Source organism: Pavona decussata, unplaced genomic scaffold (assembly GCF_977016875.1).
Source record: "Pavona decussata unplaced genomic scaffold, jaPavDecu1.1 SCAFFOLD_114, whole genome shotgun sequence".
Classification (NCBI taxonomy): domain Eukaryota; kingdom Metazoa; phylum Cnidaria; class Anthozoa; order Scleractinia; family Agariciidae; genus Pavona; species Pavona decussata.
Window position 1 is genome coordinate 6734132 of NW_028145528.1, and position 25869 is coordinate 6760000.

At 39.7% G+C, this 25869-nt stretch overlaps 2 protein-coding genes across 2 annotated transcripts in view; both read right to left on the reverse strand.

Annotated features, from left to right (window-relative positions):
* Positions 1-30: 30 nt before the first annotated feature.
* On the reverse strand, positions 31-14886 carry LOC146470513 (uncharacterized). Its single transcript, XM_085122547.1, has 4 exons — positions 14046-14886; positions 7061-7308; positions 5993-6118; positions 31-4966 (listed from the first exon to the last, which is right to left on the reverse strand). The coding sequence occupies exons 1-4, from the start codon at positions 14749-14751 to the stop codon at positions 2927-2929; spliced, it is 3120 nt and encodes a 1039-aa protein (XP_084978673.1). The 5' UTR covers positions 14752-14886; the 3' UTR covers positions 31-2926.
* A 7641-nt stretch (positions 14887-22527) lies between these two features.
* LOC146470514 (uncharacterized) overlaps positions 22528-25869 on the reverse strand; it is an 8958-nt gene continuing 5616 nt past the window's right edge. The window contains exons 3-4 of the mRNA XM_085122559.1: positions 25338-25463; positions 22528-24678 (exon numbers count right to left, since the gene is read on the reverse strand). Coding sequence (XP_084978685.1) covers positions 22528-24678; positions 25338-25463 — 2277 coding nt within the window. The remainder of the gene's footprint in view (positions 24679-25337; positions 25464-25869) is intronic.

The window sequence follows — 25869 nt, forward strand, 5'->3', positions numbered from 1 at the left end:
ATCGGAAACGCAGTCGGTACAATTTGCTTGAGCCAGTGGATGACCAATCGATTTATCACATGCAATGTCGGTTATCGATTATTATCGATTGCCTGAAGGTACCATGTGTCTGACCTCCAGTAAAAGAAGTTCCGGTTGACTTTCATCGATTGTAAGACGTTTACTTACAGACGTTAATCGCATCGAGCAGTGTTTCCAGGAGACAAAGCTAAGGCGGAAAGCATTGAGTTCCCCGTTTTCAACCACGTGTCTATCGATAAAGGAGCCTGCAGGATCATACATTGGAGTCCGATCGCGAAGGTTGAAGAAATTGCATGGGGTTATCACGTTTCTCTACCTAAAATGTGAGCGTTTCAGTTTTATTTTGATTAACTTTAATTTTATTTTACACGACGTTGGTACCTTGATAGAGGCTGTAAAAGTGAAGGCTCTAATCTGTATGTCTGTCGTTTCAAAACGAACCCATGCAGTTACTTTCCGTTTCATAAACGGTAACAATATCATGTCATTTTAACTGTTAAATGAACGTTTCAAAACGAAACTTCATTTCAAAATTCTTCATATGTTCCGCCATAGACGTTGCTGACGCCCTTAATACAGACCGTATAAACGTAAAAAAATCAAAATCAATCGATGACAATCGACACCAACTTATTAATCTATTGACTGGTATTGAAACCCAATAACAATCCAAAAAAGGTCAGAAGGATTTTCGTAATCGATTCGCCTATCGATTGCCATTAATGACCTATAAATTAACATTGATTGCTATCTATTGAAATTGACTGCCATCTATCCTCGGTTTCATTCTTTGGATGTGAAGGGATTTGAAGAAACTCTCCGAGGATCAGAGTCCCTAGGCCCAGTTGCATAAAGCATTTTAAGATAAGTAGGAGCCTGTTGCTGCAGTCGTTCCCTGCATTCCGAAGGATTTGCTCTACCTCTATGTTGGATCACTCGGTTGAAAGTAGTTTATTGAAGATAGAGAACACAACAAGAAACGCTAGAAAATCCTTCGGAAGGGAGAGAATGACTGCAGAAAACTCCCACTTATCTTAAGATGCCAGTCCTGCCCTGGTGCCCCAGATTGGCGATAGCCTAACAAACACATAACAAGACGAAATTTCATGGTGTTCAGATCTTTGAGACCCGAAACTGCCACTAATAACTTGTTACGAACGTGTTATGCGCAAGCCCTACATGTTAAGGAATGTAATATCTACGTTCAGGCCTCTGATACCTTGTACGTAAGGATATTTATACACCCTTATATAAAACGTCTCAGCCAGTTAGTCATGGTTCACACTAGTGACGGACGTAACGACATGAGGACATAAAGAAAAGATCAGTGTTTAGGTCGTTATGTTCCCATAATTTTCTTTCCCCGTGTTTCACATTGGCGAGATAAAGTCGATATAAGGTGTGTTTTTGGTTTCGCCAGTGGTCTTGTCGTTATGCAGTGAGTCTGAACCCTCCTGACCGTCTATTGTGCTCAGGGTATAAACTGAATCCAACTTTTGCGGCATATCCTTACAAACAATACATTTGATTAACGTACTAGGGAAAGTACAAAAAATGTACGAAAATTAAAAGAAAATGCAAACGTTAGATACAAACTATAAACATTTTCCTATTAGTCAATTCAAGAGAAAATGAAACAATCATGATCTCTTTGTCACATGATAAAAACTTATGGACTGTACATATTCTAGCTTCTATTGTAGTAGGGTAGTCTAAAATTGCCATTTTGGGATTTGTTCTACGCTTGGCTGTATGAAATGGTTACAATTTTCCGCTTTGATCTAGAATATCTATTTAAGCTGGTATACTGGTATGCATATATACTTGAACGAACAAAAGTATTGCCGAGGAATATTAAAGTGATTTACCTCAGTGACAACATAGCTCCAGGGACAGATACATTCTGGCCAGGAGTCGGGACCCTTACCCAAAACTTTGCACTGTCAAGACTTGTCTTGCACTCGTCCGTTCTCTATGCAATGTTGATTTCAAGCTCTTTTATTCGTACTAGATCTATCGCTACTAAATAGCCAGCAGCATTGTATGGGGCCAGAGAAGGGTCTAAAGTTGCCGTTAATATATATCACCACATTACAAATGTATATTTTTGCGCGCGTCAGACGAAATTCACGTTTAATGTCCCAGAGTATAATTGGGGCTAATATCTCTCCGGTTATTAAAGTGCCTATGAATTTTAAAAAAAAAATCGTATTTTTGAAGATTGTCGTGTCCTGATTACGAAATAACAAAAAAATTGACAAAATCAACTAAAACCGACACTTTCGCCCTCCAAAGAACCTCAAAATTCAATAAATCGTGTCCCGTGGACTGGGAACGAGTCTTTGCTCAGGACCATGCTGATGTGATGACGTAGCGAATGCCTCGAAGAGTTTTTTTACTTCTCTTCTGAAGTATTTCTTACGTCACAGCTTTGTAATACGATCGTTTTGGCCGCGCACAAGATGGAGACACTTTTAGGCGCCAAATTTGAGACTTTCGGTTCGATTTATTCCGAGTTGTGAATGTTTTACCTAAAACCTACATATTAAGAATCAGTAAATAATAATCATTAGAACAAGAAATTTTTTACTTCATAGGCACTTTAAGTTTTGTTTTTTGTTTTTTTTTTTTCATGCACTGAATAATTAATGATTACAGTTTAAGCCAGAAGTCTTGTAGTCTGAGAAGAAAGCAGCGGACGATACATTTAACATAGTTGTTCCTTTTCATTTTGTTTTGTTCTTTTGACGTTTTTTTTCCGCACGTTGCTACCGAAAATATACGATTGGACTGTACGAGTTGGCCTCGTATCATATAGTCTTTCACTACGTCATGCTATAGCATGTTTTCTTGGCACTTTGTCTGACATGTAATATCTCACTTAAAGTTCAACTTTTTCGAAGTCTCAGTCATTTTTGTCTCTTTCTGTCTCATTCTCTACTGCAGTCTTCATCAGAGTTTTCTTCAGTCTGGCAATATATTCGTCTCTTGCCGCTTGGCCAGACAAGGTGATATTTCTTCTTCGCTGCCTCTCCGTTGCGTCTCCCTTGTCCCTATCCAAGTCGGACACATTTGTGCCATCGCTAGCGGCCTCAGTTGTGGTTGCTGAAAATGCTTCCTCCAATTCTTTGTTCGCCTCAGTAACTTGGAAACCGTTGCTGGAAACAAATTCTGGTAAAGGACTCGGTGTTCGTTCTTCTCCTTTCTCTTTTTTGTCTTCTTCGACGCTGACTATATAAACTTCCAGATCTTCTACCCTGGCCGTCATTACCTCTTCATACTTATCATACCGACTGCAAATTTCCTTGAAGTCGACATCCAGCTGGTCAAACCCTGTGTTTATGTTGCTCTCCAGCACGTTACTTCTTAATTTGGCTTTAGTCTCGAGAGTTTCAAGTCTCCCATCGACACCACTCACAAGGCTTTCGAACATCTCCTCCACGTTTCTCTTCAAGGTGGTCGTCTTTTCACTGACACCGGTTATTGCTAACATCTGCTCTTTCCCCTGCTGCTTGAGTTGAAGCAGAAGCCGATCTAGCAACTTTTTCGTCTCATTATGGGACTGCTTTAGGTGACTGATATCCTCCAGCACTGTATCGAACTCGCTTTGCTGGACTCTCCCAAACTTCTTGCCTCCAAGACGGTCGCTGACAATGGTATGGACCAAGGAAATCTTTTCCTTATGTTTCCTCCTCTCATCTTCTTCTTCGGATATAATCACAAGGTAGTCGCTCTCTTCTGGGCAGCTTACGGTGCGGATATGTTCTCTGTAGCGATTAACCGTCTTGTTTGAAGCACCTGACTCCAGATCTTGCAGAATACGGGCGCGTTGCATGGCCGCCGTGGCACGCGCGTTGTCATAGACACGTTGAAACGTGTTAGACAGCAATGCAATGTACAAATTCATCAGAACAATAGCGGAAATGATCAGAAATGTTCCACACAGTATACGTGCCATGGTTCCATCGGCTTTTTCCAAGCGCTCAAAACCATAGTTGTCCACCAGTGGATACTGAACAATAGTATAAGCCAGATGAAACACTGAATCGTAACCCTTGACCCGATCTTCAGGATTGTCAGAGTTACCACCAAACAGCATCCAAAAAGCAACGGCGTAAGGGATGTAGAACATGGCAACGACAAAGCCCCATCTGATTGTGTCCCCAAGAATGTTATCTAAAATGACAACAAATGGACCTTGAGCCGGAAAGGGTCTAGCGAACTTCAGCAGTCTGATCCAGACCAATATGATGGTGCATGCGAGGATCCGAAAGAAAACATAATTGTACTTGTTTTTTAGTACAACGACGTTAATAATGTGTAGTATGATTACGATTATGAGCATTAGATACGTCACCCAATCAAAGTAATTCCATCTGTCTTGAAAATAAGACCTTTTGCGGCCCTCGATCTGTCGAACAAGCTGCTCAATACAAGTTTTCTCCTGAGTCCATCGGGGATGACAGTATTGTAAATCGCGTTTAATTTCGTTCTTTCTCCATGCAATGAACTCTTTGTTTTCTCGTCTCGACTGGTAGAACTCCTTCACCTCTTTTCTGATTTCGTTAAAAGTTAGAATCACGATGAGAACCTCCAGGGGTATTCGCCAGTAGTTCTTGCTGAGAGGAAGGTAGTAGCTGTCCTCCTCGTTGTTGGGATGAGCAATTCCGAGAACGGTGTACGTGATAGTGAGCAAAACGTTCAGGAAAATCCCTAGCCACGCCCTCTTGCCAAAAAAATGCCATTTGACTTCGATCAGTCGTTGGAATATCGGATGCATGATCAGCTCAAAGCAGTTCATATTAACGACCGCTCGTAAGGGCGATGTGAGAACCGAACGATTTTCTGTGTCCGGTGGATCGCAATAATCCAGCAAGTTGAGATAATATCGTTGTTTGCGGTGGAATCTGTCTGTGACGTGGAACTGATCCAATGCTCGAAGTGCCTAATAAGCAATGAAAATCATGCCTTCAAAGAAAGAAATCAAGAAAGTTGCTTGCCCTTCACGATTAATTCAAATGAAAATAAGGTGAATGATTTTGGTTATGCCGTGGAGTAACTAAGAAACCGGTATAGTTGTTTGGCTACAACTAACGTCAACAGCATGTTTATTTGTTAAAGACAACCCTACTTTTTGACCCTCAAACAGAAGTTGTTATAGATACCTTGAGTGCAAATTCTTTGAGAGTGGAAAAAATAAACGTTTTTTTTTTCTATAGAGGCGTCTTTAAAGTTATTACTGAATATCAGTTTATTGTCGATTCTTCGAAGATCTTGTCATTTTCTACTTTCGTTTCTACGTCATCTTTCTGGACGAGGTTTTTTGTTTTCTAGAGGAACGTTTTTGCTATCTTAAGGGACGAACAAAACTTTAACATGTTCAGAAAAAAAGAGAGTGAAGCTGAGTCTCACAGCTACAATGTTTTGTCGCCAGGTAATCACTCCGAAAATTGTTTATTTGGGGAGGAAGGGGGTAGGTGATGGGAACTACGGTCCCTGGTAACTTATTACATGATCTTAAGAGCTAGATTTTGGTTCAGACACCAAAATTTTATAATTTCAGATGAATACATTTCTCGTTCACCCCAGAGAAACAAACATTTAAATTATTCTAATACAAAAGAAATAAAATAATTAACAAGAAAACATGAAAGCTGACTTAACGATTCTGGCCTAGGCCAGTTTTCAACTGAAGTTTCCCCCACCCGCTTCAAAAGTGAAACAGTCGGTTATTACAACGTAATAGCATCTGTGAACAGCGTAGGAGGAGGGAGTTTAAGTAACATGAGTGGTGTAGAATGGGGCAAGATTGTGTTGTTTTAATAAGTTCAAATTCTAGCGGTCCGATCTCCAACCTCGTCCGGTTGTTTTATGCACCTATTTTGTGCAGATGAAATCTGTTCCAGTAGTTCACCAAGGCATGCATGCAAACGTTCCCGGACAGGGAGAAAATTAGTGCAGTTTAACTCACCACACTCGGCATTTTTGTGATCATTAACGTCAGTGCTGACATTCCGCTGTCATCACGCGTGCCGGCAGATGCACCTGCTTCCATCAAAATGCTTGCGCACACAGAACTGTTGGATTCCACTGCGACCTGGGGACCAAAGTCAGGATAAAACGTGAACCCGGGGGTAAACACCATACAATGGGCCCTATGGGGAGGCCTATCCCAAACGGGACGCCTTTTTCACTGTCTTAGATAAGAACAGGTAGCGAAATTTTAAATTATAGTAGTTTCAACAGTTGCAAACCCTAATTTTGCCCATGTTTGAATATCGAATTTTTTATGCATTGAATTTAAAGATCTATTTTTTTTTTTTTTTGCGGCTGGGGGCTCAAAGGACTAAGAGAGAGATAACTATAATTTTTTGTCTCAGTGCCTTTTAAATCTTGCATTTCACCTGTTTTACCTCTGACGTTAAAATCTCACTAAACCAAATATCTCAATTTCCAGCTTTCAAAACAGGACTTTGAGCCGAAATGGCAGCAATTGAATCCAAACAGTGTAGTACATTACACTTTGCGACAATGGTCGGGGAGAATTGCTCTCTCGAAATCTTGCATTTCGATGGAAGTACAAAACAGAATAAAAGCGTTGGGTTTAAACCAAGGAGACAACTGGCCGAAAAAACAAAAGAAAAACACTTTTCCTCAAGATAGGAAACAAAATATAGCAGAGAGCGACCAAGACTCCTGGTTCGACCGGCTGACGTCAAATCCAAGTGACCGAGTAACCAAGCAGGGCTAGCCGCCCTTTCCTCGTTTAGTGGTTCTTTCAACGCTTGTGTTCATGTTTCAATCAAACCTCGCTTTCGAAACGTAAATTGGGTCATAGGAAAGTGAAGTTCGTGCCTGACAAGGTCGAGCAATCACCTCGTTGAAGAGACTGAAGGTATATATTGCCTGTGGGGGATCAGAGAATTTTGGTATGAAACTAGTTTAAAATATGTGATTGCCCCGTCATGTTACACTATGCTCATGCTCTCAATTCTCACATGCGTACACCGTCTCCGCAAAATAATTTTGTTCACCGTACCTGCAGGGGCGTACGCTGTTTATAATCTCGAGCTTCAAGAGTTGCCCCGTGAGCAAGTAGAATCTTGACGCATTGTGATGCTTCGTTTCTCGCAGCAAAGTGAAGCGGTGTTTGCAGCTCTCCTCTTGTTGTGACGTGAAAATCAGCGCCATTTTCGATGAGGAACCGGACCATCTCTGGATAATCTGCGAAGGCAGCCACGTGTAACGGTGTTCTGCCATAATTATCGGCTTTGTTTATGTCTGCACCTAGAACATAATTAAGAAGGCAAAACGTATCGTCATAATTACCATCCGGATCCGTGTTTCGGTCACATGCTTCACGTATTAATTCTCCTAACTGCATTATTAAAATAGCAAGATGAAATGACGATTTATTTTTTTTCCTCTTTTCATTTATCTCTAAGCTATTGTGTTGGCACTGAAATTATATATTGAGAAATCATATATTGATCACTTTCATCACAAACCCTCGAGACAGTTTGTTCCTAGCAGTCACTGACTTCGTAAAAGAAAATATTACGTTTTGTAACCAAGCGAGCAATATTTACGGAAGTTCTAGGACACGATTACACCAAACGAACACAACAACCCAACAAAATCAGTTATATTTATAGGCATTAGACCAAAATACGAGGAAGGGTATTTGATATTAACTTGACCATAAAAGGTCAAGACAGTAGAGAGTATAGTTTTATTTATATTCCCGTTTACGTAAATCAGCCCCCAGACTGTCAACAAGAGATAACCGATCATGATAAACTGGTTGTCTTGACCATCAGAGAAGTTTGAAAGGTGCGCAATCACTAGCATAAATGAATTTACTACATCTTCTCAATCAGGTGGCTAAAAAAGGAATCACTGACAAGAAAGAGTGAGAATTAGAAGTTAGAGTAGGTTCTCAGGATTGCTTAGCGAAGCAAGTTTTAAGTCACTGGATGCTGGCCCAGACAAATTCTTGTTACGTTTACCCTTCAAAACTTTCAACAGGATCGAATCCGCGATTATCAGGCCTGAATTGATTCTAAGTACATTACGAGTGTTGTTAACGATGTCAAGTATACCTTCCTGTGGCAAATAAAGTTAACACCTTATGAGACGCACGACTGAATCAGGAAAAAATGGCATTAATTAATGTAGGTTCTAAAAGAGCGTCCTGGGTAAAGATGCATTAATTTTTTTTTTCCCTCTAGCAGCTTCTATAATTTTAGGTCGAGTGCTGCCCTAAAGTATAGTCTAATCTTTCAGTGCATCGCTTACAACACTTCATGTAAGACTTTCATGTGTCGTTCTCAACATTCAGGATAAGTCATAGTATTTTGGTTTTTTTTTTTTTTATCTTCTCGAAGTTTCCTTGTTTTTGAAAAAAATTTCCACGCACAATTCCTGACAATTTTATATATCATAATACAAACACGTTTTAAGGCATTACCTTATCATTATTAATATTCGTTAAATAAGTGTTGTAAACCTTTACCGAGCTCAATGTTTGTGCGACCGATGTATTCAGGAATTGGACTCAGATGTACCTGCCTGGCTCAATGAAGAACTGTGCGACATCTACGCCCCAGGTTCTAGACACTTCATGAAGTAGCGTTTGACCGAATCGATCACTGGTGTTCACTGAAGCCCCCTGTTGTAACAACGATTGAATATGTTTTAAGTCCAACGAATCGTCGTCATCGGAATAGCTCGACAGCTTGACGAAGTACTGCAACAAGGCTTGGTTCGGGTCTTCCTGTTTCTTGTGCCCAACGGATTCATTTTCACTCTGCATGTAGTGGTTCCCGTTTTCGTCACTTCCATGTTCATTCTCCGTCTTATTTCCCTTTTTTCTTTTGTTCCCCTCATACATTTCTCCTGCAAATTCCAAAATTCCAGAATTTTTTTTTTTTCGGATTTGCATCGCTTGAGGTTGCATTCATCTTTTGCCAAATTTTCTCGCGATTTGCCGCGTTACTACTTCGTCTCTTCTTCAAGTTGCCTGGTAAAGGGATCGGTGATAACTCATTTTCACTTTCACTTTGCAAATACGCCTTGCAAGACATTATCATCTCCGCTCAGTGAGGATTGAGGGAGTGACGAAGAAGGAGTGAGTTGACGAAGCTCAGGGGTAGACAACGGTGGAGGCAAATCCTTTAGCGAATCATTTTGAATCCTTCGCGCCCACTTTAATCCATTCTTATCACTGTCCTTCTCCTTTCCTTCCATTGGGAAGACTTTATTACGGCTTTCCATTTGTTGTGTCAATCGGAAACGTGCCTGTTTTAATTGGTGCTACTTGTTAATCTATAAAAGGATTTTCCCTTGCGGCGTGATCAGTGCTTCTACTGGAGAGATCGAATGACTCGGAAAGCGGAACTTTAAAACTGGGGGTTTTGTAGGAGGAGCGTGCATAATAAGCTTCATAAGTAAGTTGCGTCGATCGGAAACGTTCCCGTTTTAATTTTTGCTACTTGTTAATCTATACAAGGGTTTTCCCTTCAGGCGCGATCAGTGCTTTTACTGGAAAGTTCGAATGACTCGGAAAGCGGAACTTTTAAACTGGGAGATTTTGCAGGAGGGGTGTGCATAATAAGTTATAAGTATCGCGTATATATTTCGTGTGTGTAGAAGTAAATTTAGCTGCCTTTACTTACGCACAATACATAAATATAACAGGAAACAATACATGCACGGGTTACAGAAATGTAAACAAATGAGCCCCCTTCAACTAGTTTTCTTTACGCATGTGACCCAGAGAACGTGTCTAATTTTATTTACGTACGAAAAGCCGGCTAACGTTTCGAGCCTACTCATGTAATATCTACGAGACGGTTGAAATGCAAGTTTAAATGGATTACTGACCGCTCACCAAGTCATGTGAGAAACCGATTATTATAGCAATTGGCTGCCAGAAAACGTTTTGGAAACTTAAGAGGCGTTCGTTTTAATGTTAAAAGGTTATGAATATTCAAAGCGAGCGAGGGCACTTTGTGCCGCTCAGCCACTATGAATAACAAGAATGTTTCAATGTTAATACAAACGTCGATAACTTAAATAAGCGCTCTCGTAGATAAGCGCCAACAATCCTTCTAGAGATCTTTCTGCTGCATAAGCTGAGAAGGAGTTTTAACTCACCCTCCTAAGAAAACTGACAAATAAAATTAATTTCATGTTATTTTTATTATTTCCGTTACCTTATTACTTCCCGGATAGTTAACTAACACATAAGATGTAAATTTACCACAAAAATAGCAACATTATCTTCTCAACGCAAGAACTCGTGAGCATGCCGAAATGGAACTCAATTTGATTGGTTGTTTCGAAAAATGGCAATCCATCAAATTGGCGGAGCAACGTATCAGTACCCGTTTCCGAGTCTTTATTCCCGCGGGAGTGCTTTTTCAAGCGAAACAACAGTCGCACCCAATCACAAGTTAGGTTTCTGGTGAGTTGTTAGCAGTCTCTTTGCTTTCTGCATTAGTTCCATGACGCCGCAGGTTCAAGAAGTAGTTAGAAGGGAGAAAGAAAAAGTAGATACATGGATATCTCGATGTGCTTCCGATCTCATTTAATCGTTCCGGATAATAGCTTCTCCATTAATGTTTATATTCCCGCAAGATATGTATTATTAATTTACAGCAAACCAATGCTCAACATCGTCAGAGAGCATCCTCCATGGGAACATAGTTAATAAAAGGCAATGGTTATGAGGCTCTACCAACTTCTTTGTTATTTGTTTTTGTTAACATTTTTGACCCTGACCGTGCACAGACGACGATAGAATTTTGAAATGTGTTAAAGCAAATGACCAATCACATTCCTGTTAAGATATTCAACTGTAGTGCATATGAACTTTAAAACAAAGGATTGTGCACGGTCGCGGCCCTACTAACATAAATTGCAGCACCATTGTTTTCATGGCAACGTTTAATAACCAGTCACTCGATTAACTATGATGGGAACAATAATTTAACAACCGGTTTTCTTTTTTTTTTTTTTTTTTCAAATTTGGATTTTTTTTTTACCTTTTTATGAGAAATTTTAATTTTATTCTCGTGAATGTTACAATTTTTATCAATTTGATGCTTATTTATATCGCCGTTGAGAAATTTTGAACCAGTTTGAATGACTTACTCTAGGTTTGGGGAAACAGTATCGTGAAAGTCAAGATGGCGGATCCAAGATAGGGGCTATGAAGAACACATGACGTAATTCTTACGAGGTATCACGTCATCAATCCACTTTTAGGGCCAAGCCAAGACTCATTGCAATGGCCTCAATGGCCTTTATGCAAAAAGCACAGGCTAAATGGGGTTAACAGATTAAAACATGGCAGTTTGCCATCATTACCTCTTCATACCGATCACAGTACAAGGAACATTCCTTGAGTCCACTTCTGATAGATCAAACCTTCCGTTGATTTTGCTTTCCAGCACGCTGCGCGTCAATTTTGCTTCAGTCTCAAGAGTCCTCCATGTTCCTCTGCAAGGTGGTCGCCTTTCCACTGACCTGCTGCTTCAGGTGAAGAAGAAGCTGGTCTAGCGTCTTTTTCGTATCGTTACATGGGACGTTGAAGCTGATGTCTTTGAGCACTATATCAAACTTTTTTTACTCAGTATAGTTGCGAAACGACCGAAACTTTAATTGATAACTGAGATGCCATCACCCGCCTACCGTGAACCCGGTAAGTTGTTCACTGCGTCAAATAGTTGCCTCGGGTACTAAGTGTTCAGAGAAGTTGCCACACTTACTATCAGCGGGCCGGTATTGGCAGTAAAAGGAGAAGTTATGTATTTATCACAGTGATCAGTATAATGGTTAAACCCTCAGCAATATCTATGTTGTGCTAAGCCACTCAGTTAATCTAAGACGCTTAGGTTTTGCAAAAGGGTGACAAACACTTGCAGACATTCTGGAGCACGAATACACGAAGTGATCACTACACTGCCACAAAATCATCCATCTGTGCCGCGCCACTTCTCTCTGATTCTATTATTGACGATAGCACACCAAACGGCCTCACAGAACAAAATAATAAAATGACCATTGTTGGAAGTAAATGGCCACGCGGAGGGGCGGTTTATTATTTAAACAAAACGAGATTGATTTTTACTTTTTTAAACTCGACTGAAATTTAACTGTCACGAACATGAACCAGGTGGGGCCAAAAAAGGTGCAAAAGAGGCCGACAGTAAGTAAGCGTTCACTTAAAAGACCCAATATCTCATACGCTTAGCCTAACACGTACCAATTTATTGTCAAATTGGATGGCGCCGCATAGATTAGATTATGCTATTGCATAATCCTCGTTTTGGAGCCACTAGAACAAAACTGACAGCAAGGGTTGTTAGACATTAACCTGCCTGTAAAGGATAGTATGATAAAAGAAACAGTGTTACCGTTAATAGCCCTTAAATACCAAGAACAAGAGAAATTATCTTGATAAATTCTCACGCCTATAAGATACTAATTAAACCCCTGAACAGGGTCATTAACGAAGTCGTTAAGGTTTCTGCGTTTAAGACAAAGAGCTCTTGTTTAGTCGGATCGATCAGTGCTTTCCTTATAAATACTTTTGTACTAGACGTACCAGGGCTTTTTTTGGTATGGAAGTGGAAGTGTAAGTGTTATTAATGTTGTTAATATCACTAATGCGAAGCCTATTATTGATCGCCTCTGATAGCAATGAATACCATCAGTACCAATTAGGAAGTACTCTTGAGTAATTTCGACTTTAATGATTAAGAAAATCAATCAATGTCGATAAAGTAATTGTCATTGGTCATACCTATTGAATTGATTGGTTTCAGTTGACTATAGTCCAAAGACTGTTGTTTAATCACGTTGTCTTTTCTTTCCGGGCAAAACCAGAACCTGTATAGACAAGTTATAAGCCAGCGTATGGCCTAAAATGGTAAGTAGCAAATCACACAATAAATAAATTGTTTAACGTTTGCAACATCTGTCAAAAAAACGTGAGCAAGCATTCAACATAGAAATTATCGTACAACCTCTTCGCATTCCACAAATACTTGTTCTGCAATCATTTGTTTGTTTTATTTCTCCAGCTCAGGCATTTTCAATTGAAAATTTAACAAGACCAACTTTTGACAAACAGAAGCAACTTTTGGTCTCTGGAGAGATATTGTCGCGAAAATGGACCATAACCCTTTTCAGAGCCTGTCAGCAAAGTGAATTAAAAACTTCGCCACATACAATACAGCTATATATAAAAGCGAACCGCTTTCAATGATCGACAACAAAAGGTAATTAAAATGAGACCAACCCCTGCTGCTAATCTAATATCTTTGTGTATGCCCCAAGGGTAGTCAGTCAGATGGAATGGTAAATGTTAATAGATAGGATGAGGCCAATTAAATATTAGTACCTCTTGAAAATTTCCTCTGCTGAACAAGTTTTAAGTTAGGCAATGGCTTGTTGGCTCAGGCGAATTTTCATACATATAACCCTTTTGAACTGAATCGAAATCCACGAGTATCTAACCAGAATTGCTTTTAGGTGCATTACGAGGATTGTTGATGGAAGTTTCACATTTCTTTAACAAACAAAGCCTTCCAGGCTGAATTATTTGTACGACCTTTGCAAAAAAGCGATTCATTCAATGATTCATTCAATGATTCATTTCCTTGACGCACGATAATTCAATTTTGGGCAAAAATTCTAAATCATGATCCTGCTCCAGGGTGTAGCATTATCTATCAGTGCATCGTCAATTGAAGCTCTCATAAGCCGTAATTCTAAGATTTCAGTTATTGCATGTTTAGTTGTATATTAGGCAAACGTTTTTGCCGTATTCAAGTTTGTTTTCTCTTTCGAAGTAATATCTTCCCTTTATTTGCGTTAATTTCAGATATTATAGCAGAGGCATGTCTCCCCTATCTAATCTCATTAACACCTATTTACATATTAAGTATTAAAAACTTTTTAGAGATCCATGTTTAAAGGCGGCTACTGCATACCGAGAGATTTGCTTGCCTTACCTTGTTCAATGAAGAACTGTGCAACATCTACTCCCCAAGTTCTGGACACTTCATGAAGTAAAGTTTGACCAAATCGATCACTGGTGTTCACTGAAGCCCCCTCTTGTAACAATGATTGAATATGCTCTGTATCCAATGAATCGTCCTCATTGGCATAGCTCGACAGCTTGGCAAAATACTGCAGCAAGGCTTGGTTTGGGTCTTCTGGTTTGTTTCGCCCAACACATTCACTTTCACTTTGCACGTCAGTCTGGTTCCCGTTTTCCTCCCTGTCTTGGCGCTCCTTCCTATTACTACCTTCTCCTTCGTTCTCCTCATACATTAATTCTACGGGAAATTCCAAAATTGGACCGCACGAACCTGCACTTATCTTTCGCTTCCTCGGATTTGCATCGCTTGAGGTTGTAATCATCTTTTGCAGCATTTTCTCGCGGTTTACCGCGTTACTGCCTCGCCTCTTCATCAAGGTACCTGGTGAGCTGGGCGGTCGACGTTCGCTCTCACTTTCACTTTGCAATGCACCTTGCAAGAGGCTCTGGTCTTCACTTAGTGAGTAGTAAGGACTTGGAAGTTGACGAAGCTCAATGGTGGATGACTTTGGAGGCAAACCGTTTGCCAGATCATATGGAAGTCTTTGTGTTCCATAAAGTCCACATCCCTTTTCCTTTGCTTCCAGAGGAAATACTTTATTACCGCGGCTTTCCATTGGTTTCTGTTGATTAGAAGCCTGCTTGTTTGAATTGCTGCCTCTTGCTAATGTAATCAAGGGTTTCCTTTATGGCGTGATCAGCGCTTTCACTGGACGGAAGATTGTCTCGGAGAGCGGAATATTCACTTCAGACTGCAGAGCGGAACGTTCATACTGGTAGTTTCCACGAATCACATAAATAACCCTTTGGGTTTTTTGTAGGAGGGGTTTGCATAATAATGTTATTAACAATAAAGAACGGCATTGCTGAAACCTAAAAATGTTATCGTTGTTCTCTATCAAGGGTTATGGACCACACGGGATGTTTGCTGCTAATGCTGAACATTGGTATTCCGTAAATGAAAACATGATGCAGAATTTTGCATGAATGTAAAGAAAACTGGAACGCTGTTACCCTCGACGATTCAAACAAATCTCAAGCAAATCTCTTTGATTGAAATTTAAAATAATGCTCTCTCTCTCTCCTTTCTCACTGTATAGTACATCTTAAAAGTGCGACGAAATTGGGTCACTGCAGAAAGCAAAGAGATTGATTACAAGGCCCAAAGAATCTAAGCTGTGCTTTGGCACTATTTTGGTTTCGCTTGACAAAGCAACCCCGTCGAAATCATGACAAGGGAAAATGAGCTGATACAAATCCACAGCCCACTTTTTTATGGATTTTCATTTCTCAAAACAACCAATTAAAGTGATTTCCGCTACAGCATCCCCGCGATTTCTTGTGTTGAGGCGACAGGGAACGATGAGGAAAAATAGTTTTCCATGTGACGGTTGGCGAGAGACAAAAAAATGGACTAATCTTTGAAGAAGGAACTACGAACATTGTCCCAAGTTAAGAACACAAAATAATCAAGTACGTATACTCAGGAAACCAAACTTTTAATGGGCAGGAGCGATGCAAATCTTCACAAGATGACCTGTTATGTGCCGCTTATACTTTTCAAAGGATTTTGGATTAAAACAACACCAGAACTGTGTCAACATCGGGACATGCAGGTAAAGACGTGCAAGTCCGTTATATGTCTTGTTCTACCACAGAACAATGTGGCTATGCTCTTTGAAATTTTTAGCCATGTTTCGTATCATGACGAGATGCAGTAGAAGCAAAATTACGGTGACACTCACTGGCTACGTATGCTGTGCCGAACAGTGCCAGAAAGAATGATACAAATGGCACACAATACAGTGAAATTTCAGCTTTAAATTATTATTTGATCTAACAAGATGTTCACCGAATCAAAGTACAGCTTTAGTTTCTAATCACTACTAATCGGATTCTTTAAATGTTACTTTAATTTATGAAATCGTTCGTTGACATGTATATATCGATTTTCTTTTCATTCCGGCCACAAGTAGTCTTTTTCCATTCCTTCTAGTGTAAGTTGATGGCAGTAATGGTCGAAGTATAGAATTTTTAAGTGTCAATATGATCACTTCTTTACATTGGCTGTTTTTGTTATTTTGCGAGCAGATACAGACAGAAGTACGTTCTCGATGTCCTGTTCAGACTGTTTGTCCATACTACTTTTTCAGCGTACTTTCCGCATTTCTTGCCACTAATTTTTTTCGGCGACGAAAATATTTCATTTCACCAACAGGGAAAACAGGGTTGGGTTATCTACTCGAATCGCTTCTTATTAATATGTAGAAGAATTTACATGCAAATCATTGTTGGGCCTTTGTTAAAATAACAGTAATTTATCGCTAGCGATGTCTTGAGGAAAGTTGCCAAAATGTCAACCTAACAGGACCTTTACTTTTGAATTGATAGGTCAGGGTGGCACTGCAAATTGTTACAGCCTGCTGCTGTCCGTCTATGTTCTTGGTGGAATAGCAAAGAAACCAGAAGCCTGATGACTGAATAAAGTTTCTAAAGTTAGAGACTTAGAATCATTAACACGACATAGCTTGCAGTCTTACTTACTCGTGGTACGATTTGGTTTCAAACGTCGTACTCAGTAAACTAGAGTCACGTTTAATGTAATCACATAGCCGGGTTTGACACAACATTAGTCGGACGCTTGAAAAGGACGCTAGTTTCGTGATTCTCAAGGAAATGTTTACATAGGCTAAAGATAATGCTGTACTTTTTTTTTTCAGCGAATCTACGTTTTAACTCGATTTGTAACAGACTATCAGGGAAGTCATAGATCATAACAATAACTGTTTGTAAGTTCCTTAAAAATACAGAAATAAGAGAAGATATTAATTGCACTTCTCACTTCTCTTTAATAGGAACGTGAGTTAAATCTGTTAATCTATTTTTAAACAGCGGAAAGATCTCAGGAGGGCGTGCTGATGCTTCTCTAAGGAGAGCTATAGTTAGTTTCCTCCAAGACCATTTACTATGCATTAACATAAAATTGTAACATTCTTTTTAATCAAGATTGCTTGATACATTGACGTTTTCTAGATACTTTTTTTGGTCTATTACAAATTATTTAGTTTCCGCAGCGAACAAATCGTGTTATAGCGCCTCGACATCCTATAGCACATCTGTTGTTTTTCCCTCTTATGACTGGGTGTGTGCATGTGCCACAAAATTCATATTATTCATGTGTTCGTTGTTTTCATTTCATGTTTGCATTTTCATGTTTCGTGTTTGCGTGTAGAAATTTAATCGTTTCTTTTTCATTATCTAAATTCGTTAGGGATATTGTTAATTATTTGTAGTCTTAATTCGTCGTATTTTTATCAGTCAAAAATGTCACTAGTATATTAGTAGTTATTGTCTTAGGAAATTGTGTGTAGTATTGTAAATTTCAATGTAGTCTAACTAACTATTATTATTCCCGTTACCGTGTATTTTGTATCTTATTGTGTAATCAGCATTTATTGTACATCTTCTAGTTAGCGTTTTCTGGAATCTTCTTTGTAATGTCGTAATTGTGTACAGTATTTAAATAGAGATCAAAGTTGTTGTTGTGTAGTTGGTTGTTATTCTTGGAAGGAGAAATAGGACTGAGAAGTGAGAAGAAGCAAAAAGGTTAGTATTGCAAGGTCGAAGGAGAAGTCGCTCAAGTCACTGTCAAGAGCCATTGGCAGGAGCCAGCCGTGTTTTCCCTAACATAAACCCTTTTGTCGGCGGCGGCGAGTGAACAGGAGTTCAAGGCGTGTGCATAGAAATTAAAAGTGAGTGCGAAGGAGTCAAACAAGACGGGAACAAAGAAGAGAAAAGGCGCCAGAAGAGAAGAAGGAGAGGTTTGTGTGAACGGTTGTTGGTGCGGTTTGTTTATGCGAGTGGTTGAAGTAGCAGTTTGTTTGTGCCTGGAGAAGACTTCAAGGACAAGGAAGGAACTGAACTGAAATAAGTAATTTAGTTTAAGATAATTAATTAGGTTAAGAATTTTTTTTTTACGTTACAGTTTATTGTGTTTACTAAGCGTTTATGTATACTAAATTTATTAAATTTGTTGTATTACTTAGTCTTTTAGTGTGTTGTGGGTTTGCGGGAAGGGTTTTGTACAGTCCCCTTTTAAATCGTGTCTCACAAGGTAAAGATCCACGTCACAGCATGTGAATAGTGACATTCGTTGAAATTGAATCTGAGAAAGCTTTCATTCTTGTCTAGTTTTCAAAAATTTCAATCCTTGCAAAGTTCTTTTGCCGGAATTTTATACATACCATGAAGTCTTGAAGAATAAGTACTTACCCAAGATGTGGTGAAGCATGTATGCTGTGTATTGAATGGTCATGATATTAAATTGCATAGAGTAGATATGTTTTTAAAACGTTTTGAAGATAGATTCCTACCTCAGATTGTGTCTGTGTAGCATTGTTGGTATTTTGGTTCTTAATTGTTTGATATGGTGTTTCAATTAGATAGTTTTCAGTTTTTTTTTTTAATCACAGGTGCATTGCTTTCATATTTTATCTTTTCGTTCTTACTCACATGAAAGAAATGTTTCTAAGGTGCTCCAATCTTCCAACTTTACACAGCTTCTGGTTTGCAGCCATAATCAAACAGCAGCCGAGATGATGAATGTTTTAAACTTTGAAAGATGTCGTTTCCTGTAGTCAAACACAAATTGAAAATATGTGTCAGGTTAATATAATAAAAGTTGCAATAACTTTAATTTTACAATTGGAGATATGCCAGGCATTCGACTTTCGGCGGGTTTATGGCTACCAGATTACTTATTTTCTGTACATATTAAGAGTTCGATTGGTGGCACTGTTGCTTGAAAATGACGATTTCAGTTGTAAATTCTGCGGTTGGCTCTATTATCGATGCATGGTAACTGTTCATCTCCTTCAGAGTCGTTTCAAACAACTGTAAACTGAGATGTTTGGTAGTTGCCATCGAAAATTCAGTCATTTACTAGTTCGAATAAAATTTTCAAGTAACCCCGCCCGGCAAGTTGAATCATATCTTGAAATATTGAATTAAGTTGTTATTTCGTTTGAGTCTGCGGTGAGTCTTACCACAGTTGCTAATCAGGTTTTCCATACGATGCGATTCAATTTGAAAAGTGCTCAACCTTAGACAATGTTGTAAATCAGGTTAATTATCGGTGTGTTTGTACTCAATCATTATGCAATCAATTCCCAACTTGATTTGTTCAGTTTTCACCATCCTTTGAATTGCGGTTTTATTACAATGCAGTAATGCAGGATAAGCTTTGTGAGAAATCAACTGTAGTAATCTACTGATCCTTGATCAGCAACTTAACAAATATACTTTTTGAATAAGTTCTTTTATATATGTGCTCCACATGAATCAGAATCCAGTTGCTGAAATAATGATAACATTACTGATCAATGGGATAAGTCACTATCCATGCAGCGAATAAAATATACTCCAAATAAAGCATTCGGCAAGATTTCCGCACATCCACATACTTAATTTGTGCATACAATGTTATAAAAAAATTCCTTTACTCGTGATAAAATGGGGTAATACGGAAGACCTTTTCAAACGTTTAATCTGAAGGGAAGATTTGTCCAGTGGATAAAGTTGTCCGCTCTTTGGACAACTAGCGCCAGAAGGGCAAATAGTTGAATCAAGAAGATGATTGACATAGGTCTATATACCAATTTCTCCTGTGTTCTTGTCACTTGTTGGTATAAAGAAGCTTATCATAATATTTGTTGACGTCTGCAAGAGAGACCTAAGGGCCATGAGCATCGGCCTGATCACCCGGGAAGCCTTAACCTCAGAACGAGCGACCTGGCGACAGGTGGTGCAAAAGGGCCTCCTCAAGTTTGACGAGACGCTTGCCCAACATTCCGAGGCGAAGAGACCGAGAAGAAAGGTCCAAAACCAGACAGACAGACCAGCGTTAGTTTTCACCTCCTCTCAGTGCGGGAAAGACTGCCACTCCCGAATTGGCTCGTCCAATCACACCCGACGCTGTATCGGATTTGACATGTGGCAGCTCAAGCATCGCTATCTAAACGAGCCAGTTACTCCGCCGGATGTGATAATGCCTGGACAGAAAATTGCGAAAGAAAATGAGCTTGCTCCGTGGCTTATGAAGACAATTAAGAGGAATGTTTTCCCCAAAGCGTTGTCCTATATGGCTTTGGTAAATTAAAAAGCGGAAAGGAAAAGCTATTTCCATCTAATAGTTGGTGGACACGACACTTTGAATCTTCATACAACTTTTTGAATCTTCATACAATATTCACACGACACTGTGAATTTTCATACAACTTTGGACAAGTCAGTCAAATGGGTTCAAAAAACAAAACAAAACAAGAATTATTCGATTCTTCAACAATTTTCCCGAAACTTTCAAATTGCTTCTTCCAACTTTGGTCGCTGAACATTTTACTTCAATTTCAAGAGAATGTCGAAAAACCCTAATCATTTTTCTGAGATGTTTTGAACACTGTGACCGATGCCGGGAAATTACTTTGAAATCGACACGTAGGATACAACATATACGTAAGGGCTTAAAAGCTTCCTGATTGGCTGATTACATTAATGAGGTAAATAAATGTTACGGTACACAAGCTGACGTTACCGCTGTCGGGCTGTAGACGGTGACAGGTGTAAGCGTAAGCTGACGAACAAAACAAAACAGTCCCAAAAGAGCAGGACAAGAAGTGCATTATCGATTTTTTTTTCCAAAGTGCTTCAACGAATAATAAATTTGCAACTGTGTTAAAACATTTTCCTCATGCCTTATGCCGGAATTTCTGATTAAGTCCACGATAGCTCTCGTTCGCTCTTTACTGTTATTAATGCATCTCTTGCCCAATGGACCATTGTTAAGTTAATTCTTGTTGTGGGTTTTATTTTACGGTCATAATATTGGCCCTTTTTGGGGAATTTTCTTCACTCTCTGTGGTAACATATTTGATAACGGCTTTTATTTTTAAGAACTTTTTTCAGTTACATAATAAACTTACTTTCAAGAATTTTGTACATTACATTTTAGTTCGTCTTAATTTGTTATTTCTAGAATTGAAGGTCACTGGTTTACCTGAACCTTGTAAGCTAACTGGCTCGCGGCCATTGTGAATGCGAAAGTAGAACATGAAAATGACCAATGAAATGAAACGCAAGTCTAATTTCGCCAAATTGGGACCAGATTCACGACGCCCGCCATCCTCCCCCCCCCCCCCCCCTTAAGTTAGGATGTATCCCAAGTATTGTTTCTGAACGACTATAATACTTAAGATATATTTTAACTTATAGGAAGGCCTCTTGAATCTGCCCCTGGCTCTTAAAGGGGCAGTATCGTGGGAGATGGATGGGAGATATCATGATTTTTGGCCAAAATCCACTAAATTTAAACTTTGAACACTGTGTTAATTAATTTCTCAATCGCTAATTTAAAGAAATATTGATAGCGATTCTAAGACGAAAGGTTGAACCAAAATATAGTACAAGCTGTGATTTTAGTGCGTTGCAACAGCGAAATTTGAAAACGTCCGCCGGACGTTTTCAAATTTGAACCCCTCTCCATTTTGGTCATCTGCCGGCGAAAATATCCGTGGATAGTTTCTTTACATTCTTATAGTCTTTTAATGGAATTTCGTCATTATATCTTGGCTGCTATCAACCGAATAGCGTCTTTCCGATTTTCAATGTGTTACTAAAAATAGCGTGATACTGTCCCTTTAAGATTAAATGTCAAAATTAGGCTGAACTTGCTTGAGATCAACAGCGAACAGAAGAGAGAAATAATATTTGATAGGCAAGAGTGGCGGGAGCCAATGTCAAACGACTCATCGCCGCTAACAAAGTGCATTTTCACTAGCTCAAACCAGGATATCTCCGATTGGAACAGGGTTATTTCAATTTAAAGTATACCTCTGCTCACTTATAAATATCGATAAACATAAATAAGGCCATTGTTCTTAAAGGGATTGTTCTTGTTGTAAAGGGATGCTCGGTTCTGTGTTCTTGTTATAAAGGGATGCTCGGTTCTGTATATATATTATTGCTGAATGAACTGTGTGTGGCTTGACTTTGCTTAACAACAATCTAATGTTAGTAAAACTCTCCCTTAAAGTAAAAAAAAATACAACTAAAAGTAAAATGACGCTTTTCCTAGAGGAACTGGCGAGTCAACGTGGTTCTCAGCTTAGAGACGAATAACAAAAATAAGTAGCCGTAAAAATGTAATGGGTGGATGTAAGACTGGATTCCACTGCACTGTCAATTGTAACCACTGAAACATTCTGATTCCTTGTTTTTAAAAATAGGGATATATATTGTGTGCTCTTATTGGACAGCTATGAAACTATGCAAGACTGATTGCAAATGTTTCTGGGTTTAAACTTTGGCAACGCATGTCAACAAAGCTTATCAGCGCAGTTTTATGAAGTCACGTCTTCAATATTCACGTCATCATTTTCTCTTTGTGTGCCGCTTTCTCCTGATGTAGTCGTCGTCATACTTTCTTTAAGTCTGGCAATGTACTCATCTCTTGCAGCTTGGCCAGACAAGGTGATAGTTCTTCTTCGCTGTTTCTCTGCGGAGCTTCTTCCGTCTTTCTCGATGTCGGTGCGGAACAACTTGGTGGCATCTTCATTGACTTTACTTGTGGAAGTCGTAGCTGCCTTCACCACTCCTCTGTTCGTTTCGACAGTTTGAAAGCCACCCGAGTCGCTTGATGTACTTTTCGGTCTCGAACTCGGTCTTCTCTCTTTTTTCTCCTTGTGTCTGTCTTCTTCTATGCTGACTATGTAAGCCTCCAGATCCTTTACTCTAGCAGTCATTTCCTGTTCATAGCTTGCATGGCGTGCTGCCGTTTCCTCTACATACTTATCATACTGTGATCTAGTATCTTTGAACTCAATTTCCAGTTGATCAAACCGCGTGCTCATGCTGCTCCCTAATGCGCTGCTTCTTGCATTGGCCTCCGTCTCGAGATTTTCGAATTTCAAATCGACGCCGGTTGCAAGACTTCCAAACTTCTCCTCCATGTTACTCTTCAAGTTGGAGACTCCTTCATTGACACCGCTAATCGCTGACATCCGCTCCTTCCCGTGCTGCATCAGCTTAGTTAGTTCTTCATAGATGATGGCGTTAAGGCTTCCAATCTCGTCCAGCCGAAGATGAAGTCGATCAATTGATTTTTCCATCTCTTTTTGCGTTCGTTTCAAAAGGTCGATGTCTTCCAGTACTGTATCGAACTCGCTTTTCTGGACTTTTCCAAACTTTTTGCCTCCCAGACGATCGCTGACAATGGAATGTACCATGGCAATCTTTTCTTTTTGTTTCCTATTCTGTTCTTCTTCGTCAGATGTAATCACAAGGTAATCATTCCCATCTGGGCTACACCTGTTTCGGATGTGTTCCCGATAGCGGCTAACAGTCTTGTCGGATGCGTCCGACTCCAGATCTTGCAGTAGGCGGGCGCGTTGCATAGCCGCAGTGGCACGGGCGTTGTCATAAACACGTTGAAACGTATTTGACAACAGAGCAATGTACAGGTTCATCAGAATAATAGCAGAAAAGATGAGAAACGTTCCACATAGGACACGTGCCATAATTGGAGCGGCTTCCTCCAAGCGCTCGAAGCCATAGTTGTCTACTAGTGGATATCGAACAATCGTGTAAACCAAGTGGTACCAATCTTCGTAACCTCTGACAGGTTTTTCCGAGCGACCACCAAACAACATCCAAAAAGCAACGGCATAAGGGATATAGAACATGGCAATGACAAAGGCCCATCTGAAAGTGTCCGCAAGAATGTTATCCAAGATGACCACAAATGGACCTTGGGTCGGAAAGGGTCTAGCGAACTTCAGGAGTCTGACCCAGACGAATATGATGGTGCATGCGAGGATTCGAATGAAAACATCATTATATCTCTTGTTTTGGACAACGACATTAATAATGTGCAGTGCGATGACCACTATTAGCATCGCATACGTCATCCAGTCAAAGTAATTCCATCTGTCTTGAAAATAAAACCTTTTTCGCTCTTTCACCTGCCGAATATACTGCTTAATGTAAGTTTTTTCCTGAGTCCAACGTGGATGGGAGTAATCTAAATCACGTTTAATCTCCTTCTTTCTCCAGGAAATGAACTTTTGGTTCTCTCGTCTCGACTGGTAGAACTCTTTTACCTCTTTCCTAATTTCGTTGAACGTCAGGATCACAACAAGTGCCTCCAATGGTATTCTCCAGCCGTTTGCGCTTAAAGGAAAGTAATAATTTTCTATATTGTTTGGATGAGTAATTCCAAGAACAGTGTACGCGACGGAAAGTAAGACGTTCAGAAAGATTCCTAGCCATGCCCTCATACCAAAAAATTGCCATTTCACTTCGATCAGTCGTTGAAATATTGGATGCATGACCAGCTCGAAGCAGTTCATTTCCACAACCGTGTTTACGGGTGATGTAAGAACCGAGCGATTTTTCGTGTCTGGGGGATCACAATACTCAAGAAAGTTGAGATAATATCGCTGCTTGCGGTGAGGTCTATCCATGATGTGGAACTGATCCAACGCACGAAGCGCCTAGAAAAGAAAGACATATGTATATATCAATTAATCATTAAGGACAAGAGAACCAAAACAACCACTACAGACCAACATAAATAAGACACACTGGACATGCAAGACGTCACCATGACAACATGGATGGAACAGAAATTCTTATATTGTGGATGCCTTTGTTCATGCAACATAAAAAAAATGATCAGTGCCGCAGTTCACCGAAGACAGAGCATATAGGACCGAAGGATTTAGAATTAACCAATTAGCGACATCCACAACGCCGTTCCCATCGTCCACTGTAAGATCAGCAGTAAGCAGTGGAAATTTCGGCTATCCTCAGCAAAGTGACTACATGGTTTGAGAAACCATAAAGAAATCTATCACCAGCATACCCATAATCATGAGCTTCAGTGAACCTCTGTGAAAAATCTCAGCTGGGGAAGATATACAAGCGGTGCCTATCTGGGAAAGGAAAACGTGAGGAGTTGGTGAGAGCTGAACGTGCTCAGCATGGTGGGTGTCGGTTGTTCTCCCGAGAGGCTAAGAAATAGGAATGTTTGCTCTGAGTCGATGGAAAAAAAACTAAAAGAGTGTATTGGCGTATTGCTCAATTTGCTTGCTTTTTTAGGTATATCAAATAATACTCCAATAGTGGAAAGATCAATGTTATTTTTACTCACCACACTGGGCATCTTGGAGACCATCAGCGTCAGTGCTGACATCCCGCTGTCATCCCGCGTCCCGGCAGATGCACCCGCTTCCAGCAAAATTCTGGCACATTCTGCGCTGCTGGTTTCAGCGGCGAGCTGCGAAGAAGAAATTAAGTTGAAGGAGAAGGAAGAAGAGAAGCCGAAACTATTGTATACAGGATGAAACGAAATGTACTACTATCGCATCTGTGTATTGACACTGATTGTGTTTCGCTAAAGACACGTCCTCTGCTTTCTTTCAAACAACTTTCTCATCACCATGTGAAAGCAACTGAAACATATCCCGCTATGAGTTTTTCTTTTTAATAACTATTGTTGGGCGGCCAATATTTCTGCCTTGAATGGTTGTAGTTACCGCATTCATGTGTGCTTTGAAATGCTCTTGATTATATGTTGCAGTTTTCGGTTAAAATCTTCTGGAAGACCGAGTATTTGAAAACAGAACTGAGTGTATTAAAAACTTACATTGACCCTTAGTCTCGCTGACACAATTATTCGGTGA

Bases quoted from the DNA above. Each gene is read 5' to 3' on its own strand.
- LOC146470513 (XM_085122547.1), bottom strand. From the start codon at position 14,751: ATGGAAAGCCGCGGTAATAAAGTATTTCCTCTGGAAGCAAAGGAAAAG. The intron at 6,119-7,060 runs GTACGGTGAACA...TTTGGTCCCCAG, and splicing joins AACAGCGTACGCCCCTGCAG to GTCGCAGTGGAATCCAACAG. The intron at 4,967-5,992 runs GTGAGTTAAACT...ATTGCTTATTAG, and splicing joins TCACAAAAATGCCGAGTGTG to GCACTTCGAGCATTGGATCA.